This window comes from Bombyx mandarina, chromosome 12 (genome assembly GCF_030267445.1).
Source record: "Bombyx mandarina strain Sakado chromosome 12, ASM3026744v2".
Classification (NCBI taxonomy): domain Eukaryota; kingdom Metazoa; phylum Arthropoda; class Insecta; order Lepidoptera; family Bombycidae; genus Bombyx; species Bombyx mandarina.
This window is the reverse complement of record NC_143219.1, coordinates 1,949,030-1,969,411: the sequence shown is the minus strand read 5'-3', so window position 1 is coordinate 1,969,411 and position 20,382 is coordinate 1,949,030. Positions and strand designations below refer to the sequence as shown.

The following is a 20,382-nucleotide window of genomic DNA, read 5'->3' as shown; positions in this document are numbered from 1 at the left end:
AAACCAAAATCATTTGTTCTCAAGGGACGTAAATTGTAAATATTATTGCAAATTAATACCTAATATAAGACATTTATAAGTCATTTGACATTGTTGATACCCGAGCTTCGTCAGATATGATAGATAAAGAATTATTAAACAAAGAATCCGCAATCTTGGTGTTGTTGTTGTATTTTATCAAATATCAAAATAAGGTCCGTACATTGCGACTGAATACATCAAGCTCTGTCCGTTCGACGCAGAGTCGGAATCGTCAGAAAATAATAAATATTAAAACAGTTCACTGTGAACTGTGCTGTAGGTAACACGTTAAATGCGCTATAATCATTTCGTCCTCGCAACGCCCGCTTACTTTCCTTATTAGCGGCTGTTGAACTTTGTATTCCGTATTGTGCGAATTGTAAAACCCGGCAAAACTGTTGGTGATGTTGTCTTTCAGTGTTGTTGTTTCCTTTGCCTATTGGTGAAAGTAGTTTTGGCGGTAAAATGTGAAATTAGCGGGACGTTATTACATACATAATTGTTTTCTGAAGTATTGGATAAATAACAGGAACAAAGCTTCGAAGAGAAGGTAAGATGGCGAAGAATTAAAACTTAAACGGTATTTAATTCTTTTATCCACATGTAAAATAAAATGTATATACATACTTATTAGATTCCTGTCTAAAATAAATAAATCGTCAACAGTTTTTTTGTGAATGCGTTTGTTTGTAGTTTGTGTTTTATTATGTGTCAAAGCCAACATGAATGAGGTTAGGCTTTTTTCTATATAAACTTTTATAAAATCACATATTCGTAGTACTGAAATGAAAGTTAGAAATTAATTAAATTCAATCCGGTGGGTAGTTGTTAATTAATAGAAAACATCACAATGGTTTTATTTATTATTAGAGTGCGTGCATGCGATAGAGGTCGTCAGATGTTCAATTCATTACTTTATCTAATTGCTGCCTGCGTTACAACAATTAATTACGATGTAACTATACTATTGAATATTCTACATTAAAAGGTCTAAACAAGAAACACCGGTACTTGGATACCTTTGTCAGTTCTTGTTTTGTCGAAATCGATTATAGAATAAAGAAAAAAAATCAGCTAGTTTTAAAGTCCGTCGGAAATCGCGACAAACCTCATATCACGCATTAGTTTGCTACACACGTGATATCTATACATTAAATATAATTGGAGTGTCTGTTTGTAATATTGAAATAACCGCTTTTTACTACATGCATATGAATATATATACGGTACATACACCAAAATAACATTTTTTACAATTTTTGTCTGTCTGTCTGGCTGTCTGTCTGTTTGTTCCGGCTAATCTCTGGAACGGCTGGACCGATTTTGACGGGACTTTCACTGACAGGTAGCTGATGATATAAGGTGTAACTTAGGCTACTTTTTTTTAGACTAGCTTCGCCCCGCGGCGTAGCATCGCAGGACTCAACTATCAATAATAAAATTTAAAGTTTCCGAAGCGAATCGAGGGCGGGTCGCTAGTAGTTAAATAATAACGTTTGATTTACGTACGTAACGTAACGTAACGTTTATTTGGCTTAATAATTTGTTGTTTGTTTGACTGAAACAACACTACTATTTTTTTTTTTTTTTTTATAAATAAATATTTATTAACAATCACGCCACGTTAACTGGTCCCGTGCTAAGTTCGTAAAGAACTTGTGTTACAGGTGCCAGATAACGGAAATAAATGTAAGATTTTTATTATACACATACATATATTTAATATACATCCATAACCCTGGAAAACACATTTATATTTATCATACAAATACCTTCCCTTGGCGGGATTCGAACCCGCGACCCCCTTGTGTAGTGACCATGTCACTTACCACTACACCGGACGGTCGTTCATACAGTATGTTCGGTTACATATATATCAACTATGTTCTCAAGCTTTAAGGTACTCGATAACCATGACGTATTTTTAGTACTGATATTTTTACATCGAGACCCAGTAATGCCTAGATATATTATATGCAATATACTATTTTTCATAAAAAAATAAAATTATTTATTTTTTTGCGAAAAAAATATACTTTCCATAAAAAAAAAAAATTGATAAGTTAAGTTTTGTTGATAAAACTTGTTAATTACTAACTAAAACAATGAAGATCGATCTTGAAACAAAGGAGTTTATTGTATAATAAATATAAGAAATAATTAAAAAAATACGGTATATTAAACGATATAATATAATACTGAGTAAATAAATATATTAAATGAGGAAATATAAATAAATGAGAAAATAGCATGGACGATTTGGATTTCCCTGTTTATATGCTGAAGGTATCCTTAATAAAACTATTGTTACTAATCCATAAACGTTGAATATACTATTATTAGTAATAATAATAAATTTACTTATGATTCGACCAAAAGTAAAGAATGTTTGCATGTGAATATTTAAATTTTTTAGTACCTGCCAACCGTAAAATCTTAGACGACCTAATTGACGTTGAGATTGTTGTGGATTGGTTGAGATTTCATTGAGTTAGTTGAGGTTTCATTGGGTTACATAGGTACTTGTCTAAGAGTGAATTGTTGTGGAGCACAAATACATCATGAATCGGATGCCGTGGAAACTAACGTAAATGGTTCTACCCGTTTTTTCCCTTCCTATTCTAGTATCGTCGAGGGGTTATATTATACTAAATTCACAGAGCGAGTAGGTGAGTTCACGGGGCTCAAACCTGACGACGTTGCTAATACTAGCCCTAGCAGGAGCAATGCTTCGCAGAATCTACTATATGTTAGTGGATCGGAAGGATCCGAAATGACGTGGAAAATCAACTAGCAAGCGTGGTTTCTATAGGTTTTAATAAACTATTTATAGGTGGTATAGCCATTCGCTTGTGAGCCCCACCGGTAGGCCATAACCCTGCGTATTCCTGCCGTGAAGCAGTAATGTGTTTCGGTTTGAAGGGTGGGGCAGTCGTTGTAACTATACTGAGACCTTAGAAATCATATCTCAAGGTGGGTGGCGGCATTTACGTTGTAGATGTCTATGGGTTAGTTGGATGCGGCTAGTTCATCTGAAAAATAGTAGAGTTTATTTAAAAATATACAATTCTTATCTTCCCTAGGTTAAATCGGTCATAGTATTTCTAAACACGAATATGTGAATAATAATAGGCTTGTTTTCTTTGTTCATTGTTTTTTATCTGAATTTATCTAACAAATAGTATTACTGCGAATAGTAAATGTTGATGGCTGAGAGATATGTCAGTATTTTTATTTTATCTATTATGTTTATTTAATTTAATTTACTTATGATGTTTTGGATAGAGATAGTATTTTCTACGGAATCTCGCATTTAAGGGCCGTTTTCCAATTACAGCACAAGAGCGCATTATGCGGCATAATGCTCAACTAAGCTTCAGCACAATTCGGCATTGTGCGTCACTGAGTCGCATTATGCTCTGTAATTGGAAAACTACCATTAATTAATGGTTAATTGTCTTCTGCTGTGCTGTAATTGGAATACGCTCTTGTGCTGTAATTGGAAAACGGCCAAGTAAATCACTTCCCAATTTTTGACGTTTCGAATGCTTATAACTTTATAGTTTTGTAATGAATACGATGTCAAGCCGTAATTTTAATCTTAGTTCGCATATTTTGTCATGCCCCACTGAGACTCTCAACCGTATGTTACCCAATCATACTCACCTTGCGTTCTGCGCATTGTTTCTTCTCACCACATCACGAAATCAACTTAAATTGTACAAAACTAATGAATGTAAATTGGCAACAATTTTTTTAAATTTTTTTATTGCTTAGGTGGGTGGACGAGCTCACAGCCCACCTGGTGTTAAGTGGTTACTGGAGCCCATAGACATCCACAACGTAAATGCGCCACCCACCTTATGTATGCATTTCATAATTTTTTGAATATCACAGTACTGTTTCCCTCCTGGTTTCATAATATCTGGAAGTGGTAGGCTTGGGTTCGATTGTTGGGAGTTATCTTTAGCCCCGCGGTCTACTCCCAGCATCTGCAGAACAGCAAGATCCACATACTCCGTTTATACCCTAGGCGATGACTAGGGAATGAATTAAATAATAGGAACGACATAATGCCGCTACGTTTTAAGAACTCATCCGTAAGTATGAATAGAAATAAAGTTCAAAATTAAATGTTTTTAATTTAACGCCCTGTAAATATTTTATTGTAAAAGTTTAAGTCGGGTTAGTAATATTTTAAATTTGTATCAGTTTTTGTTAAATAAAAATGCTTAAAAAAAGCAAGCCAAATTCAGATTGAACAATATGTTTAAACACTTATAGGTATATATACAATACGAGTCAAAATTGTGTGTAGCAGGAGTGGCAATCACTTAACGATAAAATTGAACATGACACTCAAATGCAACTCTCAAAATGACGACATTGACATGATTACATCGATTCTAACATATCTGCGGTCACTGGACGAATACTGATAACCCCAAAATAATAAAATTTTAGTATGAACAATTAATTTTCTAATTAAATTTAAACTCAAAGTTCGCGAATACATCCACAAAAAACTGGAAGAATCATCTCCAAACTAATTTATTTTATTTTTCAATTATTATTATTATTATTTTTTACTTTTAGCCATTCTTAACTACTATAATACTAAATTGTGTATTTATATATTATTACTTTACATGTATATTATATGATATGTAATTATGTGTATGTATGTATTTTAGTATTTTATACATAGGTATATTCAATTGTAGTATGTTTATTTATGCATACAAAGTCATATGTAAGCTATATAAGTACCTATATTTAACATTATGTTTATTCTATATTATTGAGATGTTATTTTAAGGAAGATTTTTGTTTTGATTTTGTTCTTTTTTTTGTTTTGTTGTTGTTGTTTGTTTTTTTTATGGCTCGAGTCTCTTCTTTTACGAATTACTCTGCCAATGTCAGGTAGATAGAATATCAATGATATAGATAGATATAGATTGTAGCAGATGAGATGAATAAGAACTGGAGAAAAATTTGTAAATATTTTTACAGTTTAATGTTATTGCGGGAAATAAAATAAGCTAATGCATTTACAACTTTAGGATTAGGGAATGTTAAGAGATAGTTCATATTAACTGGGAACGGGATGTTAGTGTTAGTTAGTAAACAATATAGTGGTGGGCATTCAACATTAAGAGCGCATTCCAGAAATATATGATCTAAAGTACCGATAGATTTACCGCAACTACACATAGGAGAAGGTTTAATTTTTAGCTTAAATAAAAATTGTGGTGAGCAAAAGTGACCCAATCGAAGCCTGATAAGTACACTAGTTATTTGCTTGTTGAATTTTTTGAACTTATAAAACCAAGGTTTGATAAAGACACTAGGATTTATTTTAGAATATTGATATTTGTAGGTTTCCCATTGCTTTTGCCAGTCTGATACGAGATTAAGTTTAATATTATGAATAAGATCACGACTTACATTCGCGTAGTACTCACAATCACCACTATGTGTTGCTTCTTTAGCCATTTGATCCACAGTTTCATTCCCAAGAATTCCTGTATGTGAAGGGATCCAAACTATTTCAACTTTAATGTTGTTTTGATGACAGGTGAACAACAGGTTTTTGATTATACAAACTAGCGGATTTTCTAAACAATTCTTTATCGGATTCTTTGAAATGGCTTGAATAGCACTAGAACAATCACTGAATATCGCGGAGTAGTTGATTGAGTGCTGCATGATGAACTTTAGACAACTTATCAATGCAATACACTCGCCCGTGAATACTGAGGTTTCTGGGGGTAGTTTGTGCAATTTGTAATGATTTGCGTTTGGGTGATAGAAGGCAGCACCAGTGTTACCACTTGAAACTAATTTCGAGGCATCGGTGAAAAATAAATTCCACCGTGGCCATTTTTCTTCTACCATGTTTAAAAATTTTAAGTTGGCGTTTTTTGTATTTTTTTCTAAACCTATGTTTAGATAAACTGTGGGGGAATGGCAGAGGGCCTTAAATGATATTTTGAAAATAGGGAGGGTGTCGGATTGAATTAAGGGAGATTGGAAGCTATCAATATAATTTACACTTTTAATGAGACAGGGCTGTTCCCTACTATTCCAGAAGTTTGAAGTCATACAATTTTGAAGAGCAGATAATTTTGATATAATAGCATTAGGGTGTATTTGAGCTAAACGGAGAGTATATCGATCTGAAAGATACTGTCGTCTCAGGCTTAAGGGCGGCTCTGCACTTTCGACCTGTAGGGCTCGAGTTGGGGAGGATTTCATTGCACCCAGCACTATTCTTAAGGCTTTGAACTGAACTGAGTCTAATCGAGACAGAATACTTTTAGTTGAGGTCTGCAGGAAAATTGAGCCGAAGTCTATAATACTGCGAACTAGAGCATTATAAAGGAGTTTTTGACTATAGGGATGGGCACCCCACCATGTACCAGATAGTGCGCGTAGCACATTGATGTTTTTTTCACATTTTTTTACTGTGTTATCGACGTGTGCCGAACCCGTAAGCTTGGCGTCTAGTATTAGACCCAGAAATTTTGCCTCTGTTACTAGTGGAATACTATATCCTTGATATACGATGTTTATATTAGGGGGAGAACGCTTTCTTGAAAATAATACTACTTGACTCTTTATTGGAGCTACGTCAAAGCCGTGGTCCAATAACCAGTTACCAACAGAGTCCAAACAAGCATTTATATCAAGTGAACCCTCATTGATATTTTCGTGCACACGATAGATGCAGATATCATCTGCGTATTGAATAATTTCACAGTTATTTGTGAGAGCGGAGCCTATATCCGAAGTATAAATATTAAATAATAATGGACTAATAACTGAACCCTGAGGGAGTCCCTTCCACACAGTTCTTTCTGTAGATAAGAGGCCATCTATACGAAAGCTGATCTTACGTTCTACCAGTAAATTGCATATAAATTGTACTACTTTACAGGGAATGCTCAGCTTGAACAGTTTGTTCCTGAGCACCGAAATTAGTACGTTGTCGTAGGCCGATTCTATATCTAAGAAAACTGATATGACCGAGTGTTTATTGGAAAATGCAATCTGGATGTCAGATATTAGAAGCGCGTGGCAGTCCATAACACTTTTACCTTTTCTAAACCCTAATTGGCTGGGAGAGAGGATACCTTGACTCTCTACAAACCAGTCCAATCTATTTTTCAGAAGATGTTCTGTGATTTTACATAATGTTGAGGAAAGGGCTATGGGTCTATATGATGATGATAGTAGTGGGTCTTTTGAAGGTTTTAGGACTGGGAGGATAATTTGGTGTTTCCAAGATGGCGGGATGGAACCGGTGTCAAAAAATGAATTTATAATAGTTAGAAGATGATAAAGAGCATTATCTGGGCATTCTTTTACAAAGGAATAAGGGATACCATCTAATCCTGGGGTAGAATCTTTTAAATTGCCTAATACCATTTTTAGTTCTGCAATAGAAAACGGAACATCTAGATCAGTAGAGTGGGTAAAATGATAGGACATGGGGAGTTCAGAAAACCAAGGCACATAAGCTGGGGCTAGCTTATTGCAAAATTCTTTGGTCCAGCTATTTAAGTTTGTTTTAGGCGATGGGATGGCTAGTTTGCTAGATTTGTATCTTCTTAGCATGTTCCACATTACAGTTGGATGCGTAGATGGTGAAACGTTTTGGCAAAAAGATTGCCAACCCGTGCGTTTCTTCCTATTTAGCAGTCTTTTACTTTTGGCTTCAATTTTACGGAATGAGATATAATTTTCTAATGTCATATTTTTATTAAAATTTAATTCAGCATATTTTCTTGCTTTGACTACCTCCGTACATTGTTGATCCCACCATGGAGGAGAGGGAATTTTTCTGGATGATATATTTTTAAATGGAATGTTGGTTGAGCTAGCAGAATGTAGAACATCGACAAAATTCTCATAACATTCGAGTGCATTGGCGTTAGTGACGCTTTCTTTTAAACTTATTTCATTTTCCACACAGGTTCGGAAGCCACTCCAATTGGCCGCATTCAATCGATATTTAAAAAGAGAAGGAGGGCTCATAGTTTTTCCAAAAGAGGGGAAAGAAATTTTAATGGGGGCATGATCACTACAATAAGTGTGTTGGTCTATGTCCCATGATAAAAGAGGTGCAAGAGAGGGTGAACAAATGGACAAGTCCACCGCGGAAGGATTTTGAAGAGGAGAAGTTTTACGCGTGGGTCGGCCATCATTTAAAATAACTAGATCACCGTCATCTAGTATTTGACAGAGTTTTTCTCCTGGTCTATCATTTCGGTATGAACCCCACAGAGTATTGTGGCAATTAAAATCGCCGACTATAACAATTTGGGGTGGAAGGGAGTTAATTATTCTACTAAGTTCAGTTATGATAGAAATAGTAGGATGCGGTATATAGATAGAAAGTAATGTAATAGTTTTAGATTTGAAATACACAGTGGCAGCTAGCATGTAAACATTCTCAATTGACGGTAAAGAGATTTGAATATATTTTACGCAGTTTCTGAATAATAGGGCCACGCCGTCCCATCCATCCGGGCGGTCGTGCCTTAAAGTGGCGTATTGTGGAATATAAAAAGGCGTTGACGGCTTAAGCCATGTTTCAGATATTGCGACTATTGATGGTTCGTGTTTATTAATCAGATAGCATAGTTCATTTTTTTTATGAACTATGCTCCTGATATTCCATTGTAGAATGATTTCCGTTTTGATTGATTAAAAGTTGGGTAATTTCGAATAGTTTTTCGGCAACGTTGGACGGTAAACTTTGATTGGTGGATACATAGGTAACTAGGCTTTGTTGTAGTAGATCAAGGATATCTGATATTTTAGAGACATCTGTAGAGTTGGAAATAGTTTTAGAACTCTGCAGAGCACAACCGTTTTCAGGAGTAGGTATATTAAATTCTCGAATGATATTTTCATGTGCTTTTTTATCATAACCCCTTTGAATTGAGGCTCTAGGTTTTGGTTTTAAAAAAACGGTTTTTCTGTAAGAATTAGTCTCAATGTGATTTATTGGATCTTGGGTGGGCACTCTTGTAACGTGAGCTTGTTTTAGAACTTCTGAGTATGGACGTTGAGAGGCGGCAATGCCTTTTGCAGCCTCCTGAAAAGATATTCCTTCTTCTGACATACGTGTTTTGATTTCGCGTTGACGTTGTTGCTCAGGACAATTTTTATCTAAAGCGGAATGTGTGCCTGAACAAAAAATGCAGGACAGTGAGTCATCGTTAATATAACATCTATTGCTAGAATGTAGTCCGCCGCATTTATGACAACGTGGATTTGATCTACACGCTTCTTTAACATGGCCGTAACGACAACAGTTAAAACACTGTATCACTGGAAATTTATAGGGTTCTATGGCAATAGAGTTATGGAAGCAATAAACGTAGCGAGGGAGCCGCTGTCCATCAAAAGTCAGAACTACTGTCTCACTAGGACGCCATTCGTAGGATGTCTCGTTCCTAACTTTATAATTAAGCCTCCTAGCTTTAACTACCTTTCCGCAACCTAATGGAACATCTATATAGTTTGGTATCTCTTCATTAGAGAAATCTGTGGGAATGCCCCTGGCAATTCCCATACGAGTTACCTGATAAGACGGGATAAAAGCTTTATAGCCTTTTTCAAGTAGGAGACTATTTTCTAGGAAATCGTTTGCAGCAGATGAGATCGTAAATTCCACAACTATCCTGTTACGGCCTAATTTTTTAATTCCGTCTTTACTGATATGTGGAATGTTATGTTTAAAGATGAATTGACCAAATTTTACAGGGTGGATTGATACTCCTGAAGAGGGGTCACTTTCAATCTTAGAAACATGTACTGCAAAAGGTCCCAAATCTGATGATAGGTATTTACGAGTGTATGCCGGGGTCGAAGGTTGATTATTTTTCGATGATTTTGTCGAATTTTCAATCCTAGTTATTTTGTGTCTAATGGACTGATCATCTGCGATTGGGCCTCTTTTCCGCGATGAGGCTTCATTTGGTAATAGCTCGACGTCAGGAATAGGTGAGGAAGAACTTGACCGAATGGAAGGAGCTGTCAATGTTGAAAAACTTGGAGATCCTAGGGATTCACTATCCCGGGATTCAGAATCATGTTCTGGTATCCCCGGATCGGGAGGTTTATTTTTGTCAGAATTCATATTACATTTTATAAGTGAGGGTACACCATAAAAAAGAATTAATTTATAATAAGTAAGAAAAAATGATATTTAAAGAATATAAAACTACTTACCAACACCGAGAAACATAAACTAAACTAAATAAATAAATGTTAAACACTCACAAATAAGGAAATATTTACAAATAACATGCAAGAGTAATATTTAATAGACCGCGATGACAACCACGTGATATTCGCACTAGAGCTGACCACAGAGTCCCGTTGTTGTTTGTTATTCTTTTGTTAATGCACCTACCATGCATTATCTCTGCACCACCCTATGGTCGACTGGAAGAGAATGCCCATGGCATTAAGTCCGCCTGTGTACAAGTTTTATTTTGTGCATAAAGTATAAATAAATAAATAAATTTTATTATTATATATTATTATAATATAAATAAATAAAGATCTCGCGGACGATCTCCAACACGATGGACCGACCTCATAAAATCTCTTACTCACTCCAACATAAATGTTTGCTCTCACTCTGCGAAACATCGTGCCACATGGCGTCGCATCGCGAGAGCATCGGTATCGCAGGATCCGACTGATGCATGACCACGACCACTCTGTCAAGAGTGTACGAATAGGAAGAAGAAATAAATAAATTTACGAAGCAGACTGTGAGATATCAAACTAATTCCTAAACGCATTCGACATCTGTCATTCTAAAATGTAGCTATCTCGCTCTTTACTTAACTTCCTTATTGTCTTTTCCTAATAGTGTTCGGTTATGTGCGTATTCATATTAAATAATGCTTATGAATTAATTGTCTTAATTCATTTATGAAACAGAATCTGAACGTTTTGACTTTACCCTGAATTTTACTTGACTAATGTGTCGTTAATCTCAAAGCTTTAATTTCTGTAAATTTAGAATTTTGGAGTTACCACTATTTGCTCGGTGAACACGCAATTTTTGTTTTTATTACGCTTACCCAACGTTTTCGACCTTAGATGTAAAATGAGTAAGCGCTTAATTTTTTTAATGTTGTTTTTAATGTTGTTCATACACTGGTAAACGATCTGCTTAAATTTAGCATAAATGCATCCATATGTACCTGTGTAGATCAGAGATCAAAGAGGTTTTTTAAGTTTATGCGAATGGACAATAGTGTAGTAGACAAGATAATACTATAATACCCGCTTCTTCGTGCTAATTCAACAATTTCTCTGTCATCCTAACCATAATAAAATCAAGACCGACCTAATTTTTTAAAATAAATAATAGTTTAAAAAACTAACCAAATACGCTTTTATAGAAAATCCAACTAAGAAATAGAAAATAAATTTTAATAAATTTGAATTAAAAATAGTGTAAGATAAAATGATTTTATTAAAAATCTTGGGGTGCTTTTCAGGATATTATCAAAATAGCCCTTGTACTCATATCTGTTCATAAAATATTTATAACTACTGATACCATGAGTATACATACGTCTGAAGCTAATAAAAGCGTATTAATAGGTATTAATATCGTGGTTTCTATAAGATTTGATCGATCGATACGTTTGTCCAACTACGCAATTAATAATAAAAAATCTTTTAAATAACAATTTCGACGATAATCAGTAGTTTGATCTGGCAACATTGGCGATATGCTTGAGTAAACACATTATTTTGTTATTGTAATTGAGTGCGCAGTTTTAGTACGCAACTTCGTTAAATAATTATCACAGATTCTAATTTATACTTCAATATCAATTAAGGTCGCATTCCTTTAGAATCTATAAATTAATACGTGAAGCAAAAACTTCGTATCCCTTTTTACGTAAATTGCGCGGACGGAGTATGAAATTTTCCACACTTATAGAGAATAAGTGCAAAACGCTAATTTTTTTTTAAATAATGCATAAAAGATATTTTAAATCAATAAAGAAAACATTACACACACTACATACCATGTATTTGACGCACACACGCATGAATACTATTTATTTGTCAAACTTTTGTTCTTGATGTCTGTGGTCAAATTGAGAATAGATTAAAAATATTGTTTGTCTTCATTAATATTTGTTTAAAGTGTAGTCTTAGCGAAATCTGTGAAGAAGTATAAATAGTCTTTGACAATAGAATCTTGATAGTGTACAAACTTACAATTCCAATTAATTATAGTCGAATATCGACTACCGGTGGACCACTAGTATACACAGTTCGGCTATAAATGTTGTCACACTCAAATCACATCACAATCACAGTAATTTTATATTTGATTTTGGAGTCTGTCACTTGATTGATTGTGTACATTTTCGCGCCAATCTTTGTTAAATATTCTTGGTTGTATTAAAATAGTATGAGGTTACGAATATAATCGAATTGCTGTGATAGCTTTTTACAAATTGGTAATTTGTGGTTTTAGTAAACATCAAGAAGCAATTTAGGAGCAATGCAAAGGGAAGTTATTTTTAGCTATTAAGCAACTTAGTAGGCACTAGCGACCCGCCCTCGCTTCGCTTCGGAAACTGTAATTTATTAGTAATATCTTGTAGAGTTCAGCCTGCGTTTGCAATGTAAGCGGAAAAAATGTAATTATTTACGACATCACGTTAGAAACCTCAAAAATAACAGTATTTCTCCACTATTTCATTTTGTCTTGCTCATGAGAAATTGAGAAACGTTGTGTGGGCCCTAAAAATGCAATACTTTAAGACAAATATTTTTTTGTATGGAAACTAGCGATATCTTGGAGCAGATGTAGATTGTTAAAATTAACGCGGTTAATTATTGTATAACTAAACACAGAAAATAAAAAAATGAAAAATCATACAAGTCTTTATTTTTATGAACAAATTGTTTAAATTTTATTAATTTGTGGTTTCTGAAAATTTACAAAATCCTTCATTAAAAATTAAATATAAGATAGGTAATATGTTACTGCCATCTACAGGAGCAATGAGTAACTAATCGAAGCGAAGCCATCTAGTGGTCGACGCCCCTAAACATTTTTGTTGAGTGCTTAATTTGCTTATCTATAACAAATTTATGTGTATTATCTATGGAGTTCACCCCTAAATGGGTATCGGAGACCCAAGTCTCGTTAGCGAATTCTGGATATCTTCAGACATCAGCACGGACTAGTCGCTAGATGACCTTCGATGGCACAACATTCCAAACACTATTCGTATTTTGTAGCAACTGCGGTTATGAAAGTCGTGTCGCCTCGTACGCCGTTGTGAAATATAGTTTTTTTTTTCTAAATAAATCCAGTATGAATTTGTTGGAATCTTACATAACATGTACTTTTAAAAAAAAAAAAAAAACTGGTAACAAATCACACACGGTCATCCGTCTCTAAATTAGAGTTCCCTGTGTGTTCATCACACGAATATTGGCGCGATGCGGGAATAGAACCCACGATCCAGGGCGCAGCGGTCAGGACCGCTAACTACTTCACCACCGAGCCAGTCATCATTGTCAGTTAGCTATCGAGTCAGTCAATAATGCGTTTTGGTTTTGAGTGAGAGACAACTGGAAATAGAAATAGACTCGAAACTTGGACCTTATGTTTGTCCGTGAGCTCGTTCAAAAGCGCGATATGTAAATTTCCTACAAGTTTTTTTCGGTGCTCAACGATCTGAATCGTATATCTTATGGGAGAGCACTCAACCGAAGTCAGTGACGGGGCAAGTACTGCCCTGAGCGTTCTCTATTCGCCAAAGCACGCTGGACTGGTCGTTATTGACACTACCGTAGAATGGGGTAAATAGGGACAAAATCGACCTTCAGATTGAATTTTAAAATAGTTCCAATTAAATAGTCATTGCTCAACCAAAGAAATAAGTTGAGTCTTGAACGTACCTAGGTGATAAAAAACGTTACATTATTTTAATTATTCATTTTAAAGAAATAATCGGTAAAATAATGGCCGTCCCAATTTACCCAGCGTCCGGGGTAAATTGACACGGTTGAGGGTTAAATTGGGATATTTGTAAGGGTTGTCAACTCGCAGTACTGCGATATATAGGTAGGTGCCATATAATAATTTATATGGACCGAAATGATGAATACAATCCATAATTTAAGCACAATACACAACATAGTGTAAATTAAGCTGGTTTCTATTCCGAAGCGATGTGACGTGAATGATAATCAACAATACAATGATCAAAAAAAGTATGTGCATGTTATATTTTAGAAAATTATTATTTAATTTCCTTAAAAATCACAACTCTGAAACAAAATCATAAAATAGAATAAAAAATAGAAAACAAAAGGACTGGAAATGCAATAATACAATTTTATTTAATCAACATTTTCAAAATAATCTCTGAGCAAGAGTAAGATATCAGGTGAATAAGATAAAAAAACAGCTTTATCTGATTACTGCCAATAATAACAAAAATAAAAGAAATTCTTTCTAAGCGAAATAATTAAACTCAATTAATTCACTCACTCATAATTGGATATCTCGGATTTTTAATTAATGTTACATTTAAAATCTGAGGCCTGTTTTTATTTGTGTGTGTTCGTTGTGAATGTTAACAAAATCATGATTCGATGCGTGAATAGATTCTGAAATAATAAAAGTTTTGATTCGTTTGAGTTCTTTTAACTTTTAATTTTTTTTATTGCTATAAAGAACATACGACCGGGCAAATATTACAAGGTAAATGTCGCGAAAAAAAAGTAATTATATATATACTTTTCTTTTACCTATAATACTTACATAAACTAACTGATAAACACATTAACCTTCTTTACATCACGCAATTAAGTGATAGTATAGGCTAAAAAATCTATTATAAGATATCAGTGACAACCCTAACAAGCCATCCCTATTTTGTCTTTTGGCGTTCCAATTTTGTGTTTTCTCGTCCCTAATTTTTCCAGTCTCGTTCCAAATTACCCTACATACGTCCCAATTTTCCCCAAAAAGAAAGGAAAAAATATACATTTTTTATTTTGTCGAAATATTGTATTTAAAATAAGAATATTGCAACTTACCGTTTGTTGTGGTATTTCCAGGTGTATTAAAAACTTATATAAACTGTGATCTTATTGAAAAAACAACGATAATATCACTTTTTTTAAAAGTTCTCTAAGCTGTTTTAAAACGCACTTTTCAACCTCTATTTTAAATTTAATTTGACTAATTTTTGGGACCAACTTAACTCATGTTTAGTACTTCCATAGTTAACTTGGTTTTTCTTCCATACATTGATAAATATTACCTTAAAGAAAATTAGGTAGATTCCGTGCTACAAGTACTTTGAGAATCTTCCGCAGGTTTGTCCCAATTTACCCCAGGATCCCAATTTACCCCATGTCATGGTACGGTCGTAAATTTGAAGTAAACAAGTTGAAAGATACCGGACCTGCCTCATACCTAGCCCACTGAGTTTCTCGCCGGATCTTCTCAGTGGATCGCGTTTTCGATTCGGTGGTAGGTTCTGGGAAGCACTGCTCTTGATAGGGCTAGTGTTAGCAATGCCCTTTGGTTAGAGTTTTACTCGCCCTGTTACGCATAACTAGGTTACCAGCTTAGGTATCACACCCAGAATTGCTTTATCATTTAGGTTCTATAGGAAACAGGATTTTATCAGTGAACTTACCGATGGCTTCTCTTAGGTTACAAACGATTTAATTATACAATTTATTGAACCTTCGTCGCACAAGGACCTTGTTCTTTTACCTGTAAAGCTTAGAATCGCTTCCGTATACGGTATAGGAGGTGAACCGGTGTAAATATATATAGGTTATATAGTGGCATCACGAATTGGAATGTGGTGGCTTAGAACAGCACGAACTCTTCACGTGGGTGTTGTTAAATTATAAATATAGTATTTTTTATTAATTTTATTATTGCTTAGGTGTGTGGACGAGCTCACAGCCCACCTGGTGTATGTGGTTACCGGAGCCCATAGACATTTACAACGTAAATGCCGCCATCTACCTTGAGATATGAATTGTAAGGTTTCACTTTTAACAGTGCAACAGCTGCTCGACCCTTCAAACCGAAACGCTTTACTGCTTCACGGCCGAAATAGGCAGGATGGTGGCACCTAGCTGTGCGGACTCACAACACGTCCTACCACCGTACCGTACCGTACCATACCAGTAATTACGCAAATTATATTTTTGCGGGTTTGATTTTTATTACACGACGTTATTCCTTCACCTTGGAAGTTTATTGTGAACATTTGTAAAATACGTATTTCATTAGACTAGTGACCCCGCAGTAGTCGAGATTCGACTATAATTAATTGAAATTATAAGTTTAAACTTTATTATGGTTCTATTGTCAAACACTATTATACTTCGATAATATAATTACGGTATTCGCCAAAACGGCACTATAGATCAATAATATTAAAGACAAATAATATTAATCTATTTTCAATTCGACCACAGACTTTAAACAATAACAAAAGTTTCCCAATTGAAGGTAAACAAAGAGTATATTTTTATGTATGTGTTTTGTCAAATACATGGTAGTGTGTGTAATGTTTTCTTTATTGATTTAAAGTATCTTTTATGCATTATTTAAAAAAAAAATCAGCATTGTGCACTCCTTCTGATATTCTCTATAAGTGTGAGAAATTTTATACTCCTCCATCCGCGCAATTTTCGTATTAATATATAGATATACATATTGGTATTTGCCAGCGGGATTGGAACACCGTTGCATCGCTAGATACGAATACACCGGACGTCCTAAATCGTTTAGGCCACGACGAGTTATAATTGTTGACACTCTCTTTAAATACACACACGATTATTTAGCGTGAAAAATCAGCCGTGATTGTATGCTTCTATTCCTACTCATGATGGCTCGCAATCCAATTTAACGGCCGTCTGGTGTAGTGGGAAGTGACATAGTCACTACACAAGGGGGTCGCGGGTTCAAATCCCGCCAAGGGAAGATATTTGTATCATAAATATAAATGTCTTTTCCAGGGTTATGGATGTATATTAAACATATGTATGTGTATAATAAAAATCTTACATTTATTTCCGTTATCTGGTACCTGTAACACAAGTTCTTTACGAACTTATCACGGGACCAGTTAACGTGGTGAATCGTCGTGGCCTAAAGGATAAGAAGTCCGGTGCATTCGTGTTGAGCGATGCACCGGCGTTCGAATCCCAAGCGGGTACCAATTTCTCTAATTAAATACGTACTTAACAAATGTTTACGATTGACTTCCACGGTGAAGGAATAACATCATGTAATAAAAATCAAGCCCGCAAAATTGTAATTTGCAGAATTAGGGGTGGTAGGACCTCTTGTGGGTCCGCGCGGGTGGGTACTACCGCCCTGCCTATTTCTGCCGTGAACCAGTAATGCGTTTCGGTTTGAAGGGTGGGGCAGCCGTTGAAACTATATTGAGACCTTAGAACTTATATCTCAAGGTGGGTGGCGCATTTACGTTGTGGATGTCTATAGGCTCTAGTAACCACTTAACACCAGGTGGGCTGTGAGCTCGTCCACCCATATAAGCAATAAAAAAGATCAAAGATAGTAACTATTGTAAGTGGATAGTAACTAATGCGTCGGTCAATGTTTTTGTCGCTAATTACGTTAATCAATTCTAATCACTGTTGTTATTAGATTAATAGAATATAGAACAACAAAATAGTTGAAGGATTTTTAGATTAAATATTTGAACCGTATATTGCGATAACGCAATCATTGGTTGACTGGTATTTGTCGACATGAAAAATGTTTTTATGTTTTTCATTTAGACACTGGTTGTGGGTTATTTATAATAAACAGGAGAATGTCGTATATATCAAATGACCTATATAGGTACGAGTTAACTTTATGCGACTTCTAATAAGAAAATCTATATATATATAAATGAATTGCTGTTCGTTGGTCTCGCTAAAACTCGGGAACGGCTGGACCGATTTGGCTAATTTTGGTCTTGGAACTATTTGTGGAAGTCCAGAGAAATTTTTAAAAGGTTTAAAATATGAAAATGCTCGGAATTAAATAAACATAACAATTTTGTTTTTCCTTTGACGTGTCCCCCGTCCCCCCAAGTTTATTTTATACAAAAGCTTAGGTCTTTTATTTATGCACTACGAAGTCTGTCGGGTCAGCTAGTTACATATATAAAAAAAGAAAGACTTTCTGTATATTTGGTGTTTGATATAACGCTTCAAAACAATTAATTGAAAAACTACTACCTAAAAATTACTAATTACGATAAGATTGTAATTGATTTTTTTTGTGTTGTTGTTTATGTTTTTTATTGCGTAGATGGGTAGACGAGCTCACAGTCCACCTGGTGTGTAACTGAAACCCATAGACATTTACAACATAAATGCGCCACCCATCTTGAGATATAAGTAATAAGGTCTCAGTATAGTTGCAACGGCTGCCCCACCCTTCAAACCGAAACGCATTACTGCTTCACGATGGAAATAGGTAGGGTTGTGGTACCCACCCGCGTGGATTCACAAGAGGTCCTACCACCAGTAATTACACGAATTATAATTTTGCGAGTTTGATTTTTATTACATGATGTTTTCCTTCTCCGTGGAAGTCAATCGTGAACATTTGTCGAGTACGTATTTCATTAGAAAAATTGGTACCCGCCTGCGAGATTCGAACACCGGTGCATCGCTCAACACGAATGCACCGGACGTCTTATCTATTAGGCCACGACGACTTCAAAGATGTAAGAGAAATGACTTGAACTTTACTTGTTAGCAGGCTTCAAGAAAACCTTTGTTTAATAAGTTGTATGTAATTTAAAGTAGTTCATGTAAAACGAAGCCTTTTCTGCGCATGAGGTCAGAAATTGTTTCACTCACATTAAAATTTTAGTGTTTCAAGGTGTACGACCTCTGTGGTAATTGCCGTTATTGCATTGTGTATGAAACTCGTATTCATCGCGATAAGAGGCAATCAAAATGTTACTTATTCGAATAGCAGAATGTTATGGAATGATATTTTACATTCTTATTGTACTAGAGCTTGTTAGACAGCGGCTTGGCTCTGCCCCTGACATTGCTGAGGTCCATGGGCGACGGTAACCACTCAACATCAGGTCGATACGGCCCACCTCGTCTGCACAAGGGCAATCAAAAAAAAAGCTAATGAATGCTTTATTTGAAGCCATAAATAGATTGTGTTTTATTTATTTATTTAACATTATAAAAAAAACAAGCGGCCCGCTCCGGCTCCGCTCGGGAATTAAACAAAAGTTTCACGATATTTGACGTTGCTTTATTTTTTTTTAAATAAAAGAAAACTTATTACGGCATAACATAATAGTAGTAGTGTATGCTATCGCGACACTTTTTGCAAAAAAATAGTAATGTGTTCTACAAAGTCGTAGTACATTATTTTATTCTATCATCAATAGTTTTAGCAGGGCACGCGATGTAAAGAATATTTTAGGTACTTTTTTTACACCTTGGGTTACATTATTGAAGTTTTAGTAAGGATCCCTATTTTTTTTTTCAAAAACGATTATAGCCTATGTCACTCGGAAATAGTGTAGCTTCCAAACAATAAAAGAATTTTTAAAATCGGTTTAGAAGTTTCGGAGCCTTTTCAATACAAACAAACAACCAAATATTTCCTCTTTATAATATTGGTATAGAAGTACAGATATATTTAATAATAATACCCTCAACAAGAAATAAAATGATTTCGTACACAACATATTCAATTAAATCTCTATGAGAATTATGTAGACATCACGTTTACCGGAAGCGCCTTGATGACATTGCTCTGACCGCAACGTTCGCGTCTTGAATAATCAATGAATCATTTGTATTCATTCTGCTGTCGATGGTTCAATTATATTTGACGCTATAATTAACGATGTTTGATTAAGCATGGAAATATTTTGTATCGTAGGCCAATACTGAAGAAGAGCTTTATTTAATATAAAGGGCATTGTGAAAATCAGCTGACGCGCGAGGTTAACGACCTCGTGGGGCGCGGGGAGTGCATTGTCATCGCTGTCGGGTACTGCTTCAAGTAATGTGGACTGGCACAACATTAAATTGTATGTATTCATAATACTGATTGCTCAGTAGTCAAAATACGAACATAATCACTAAAATCTCTATATTAAAATTATAATTATATGTATTACTAGCTGACCCGGCAGAGTTCGTAGTGCCTCAAACGATAAATAAAATACCTAAACTTTTGTATAAAATAAACTTAAAAAAGACAAAAGGAATCCGTCCGACGGGGGACATTTTCATATTTTTTCACTTTTA

General features: G+C 35.0%; 1 protein-coding gene across 2 annotated transcripts in view; it reads left to right on the top strand.

Annotated features, from left to right (window-relative positions):
* The first annotated feature begins 276 nt into the window (after positions 1 to 276).
* The window catches only part of CDase (neutral ceramidase), a 40,570-nt gene continuing 20,464 nt past the window's right edge, over positions 277 to 20,382 (top strand). The window contains exons 1-2 of one of the 2 annotated variants that reach the window (XM_089731767.1): positions 278 to 571; positions 20,012 to 20,162. In XM_089731767.1, coding sequence (XP_089587893.1) covers positions 20,138 to 20,162 — 25 coding nt within the window. In that variant the 5' untranslated portion in view covers positions 278 to 571; positions 20,012 to 20,137. Of the gene's footprint in view, positions 572 to 20,011; positions 20,163 to 20,382 lie in introns of both variants that reach the window. The other variant, XM_028175024.2, reaches the window with a different exon arrangement.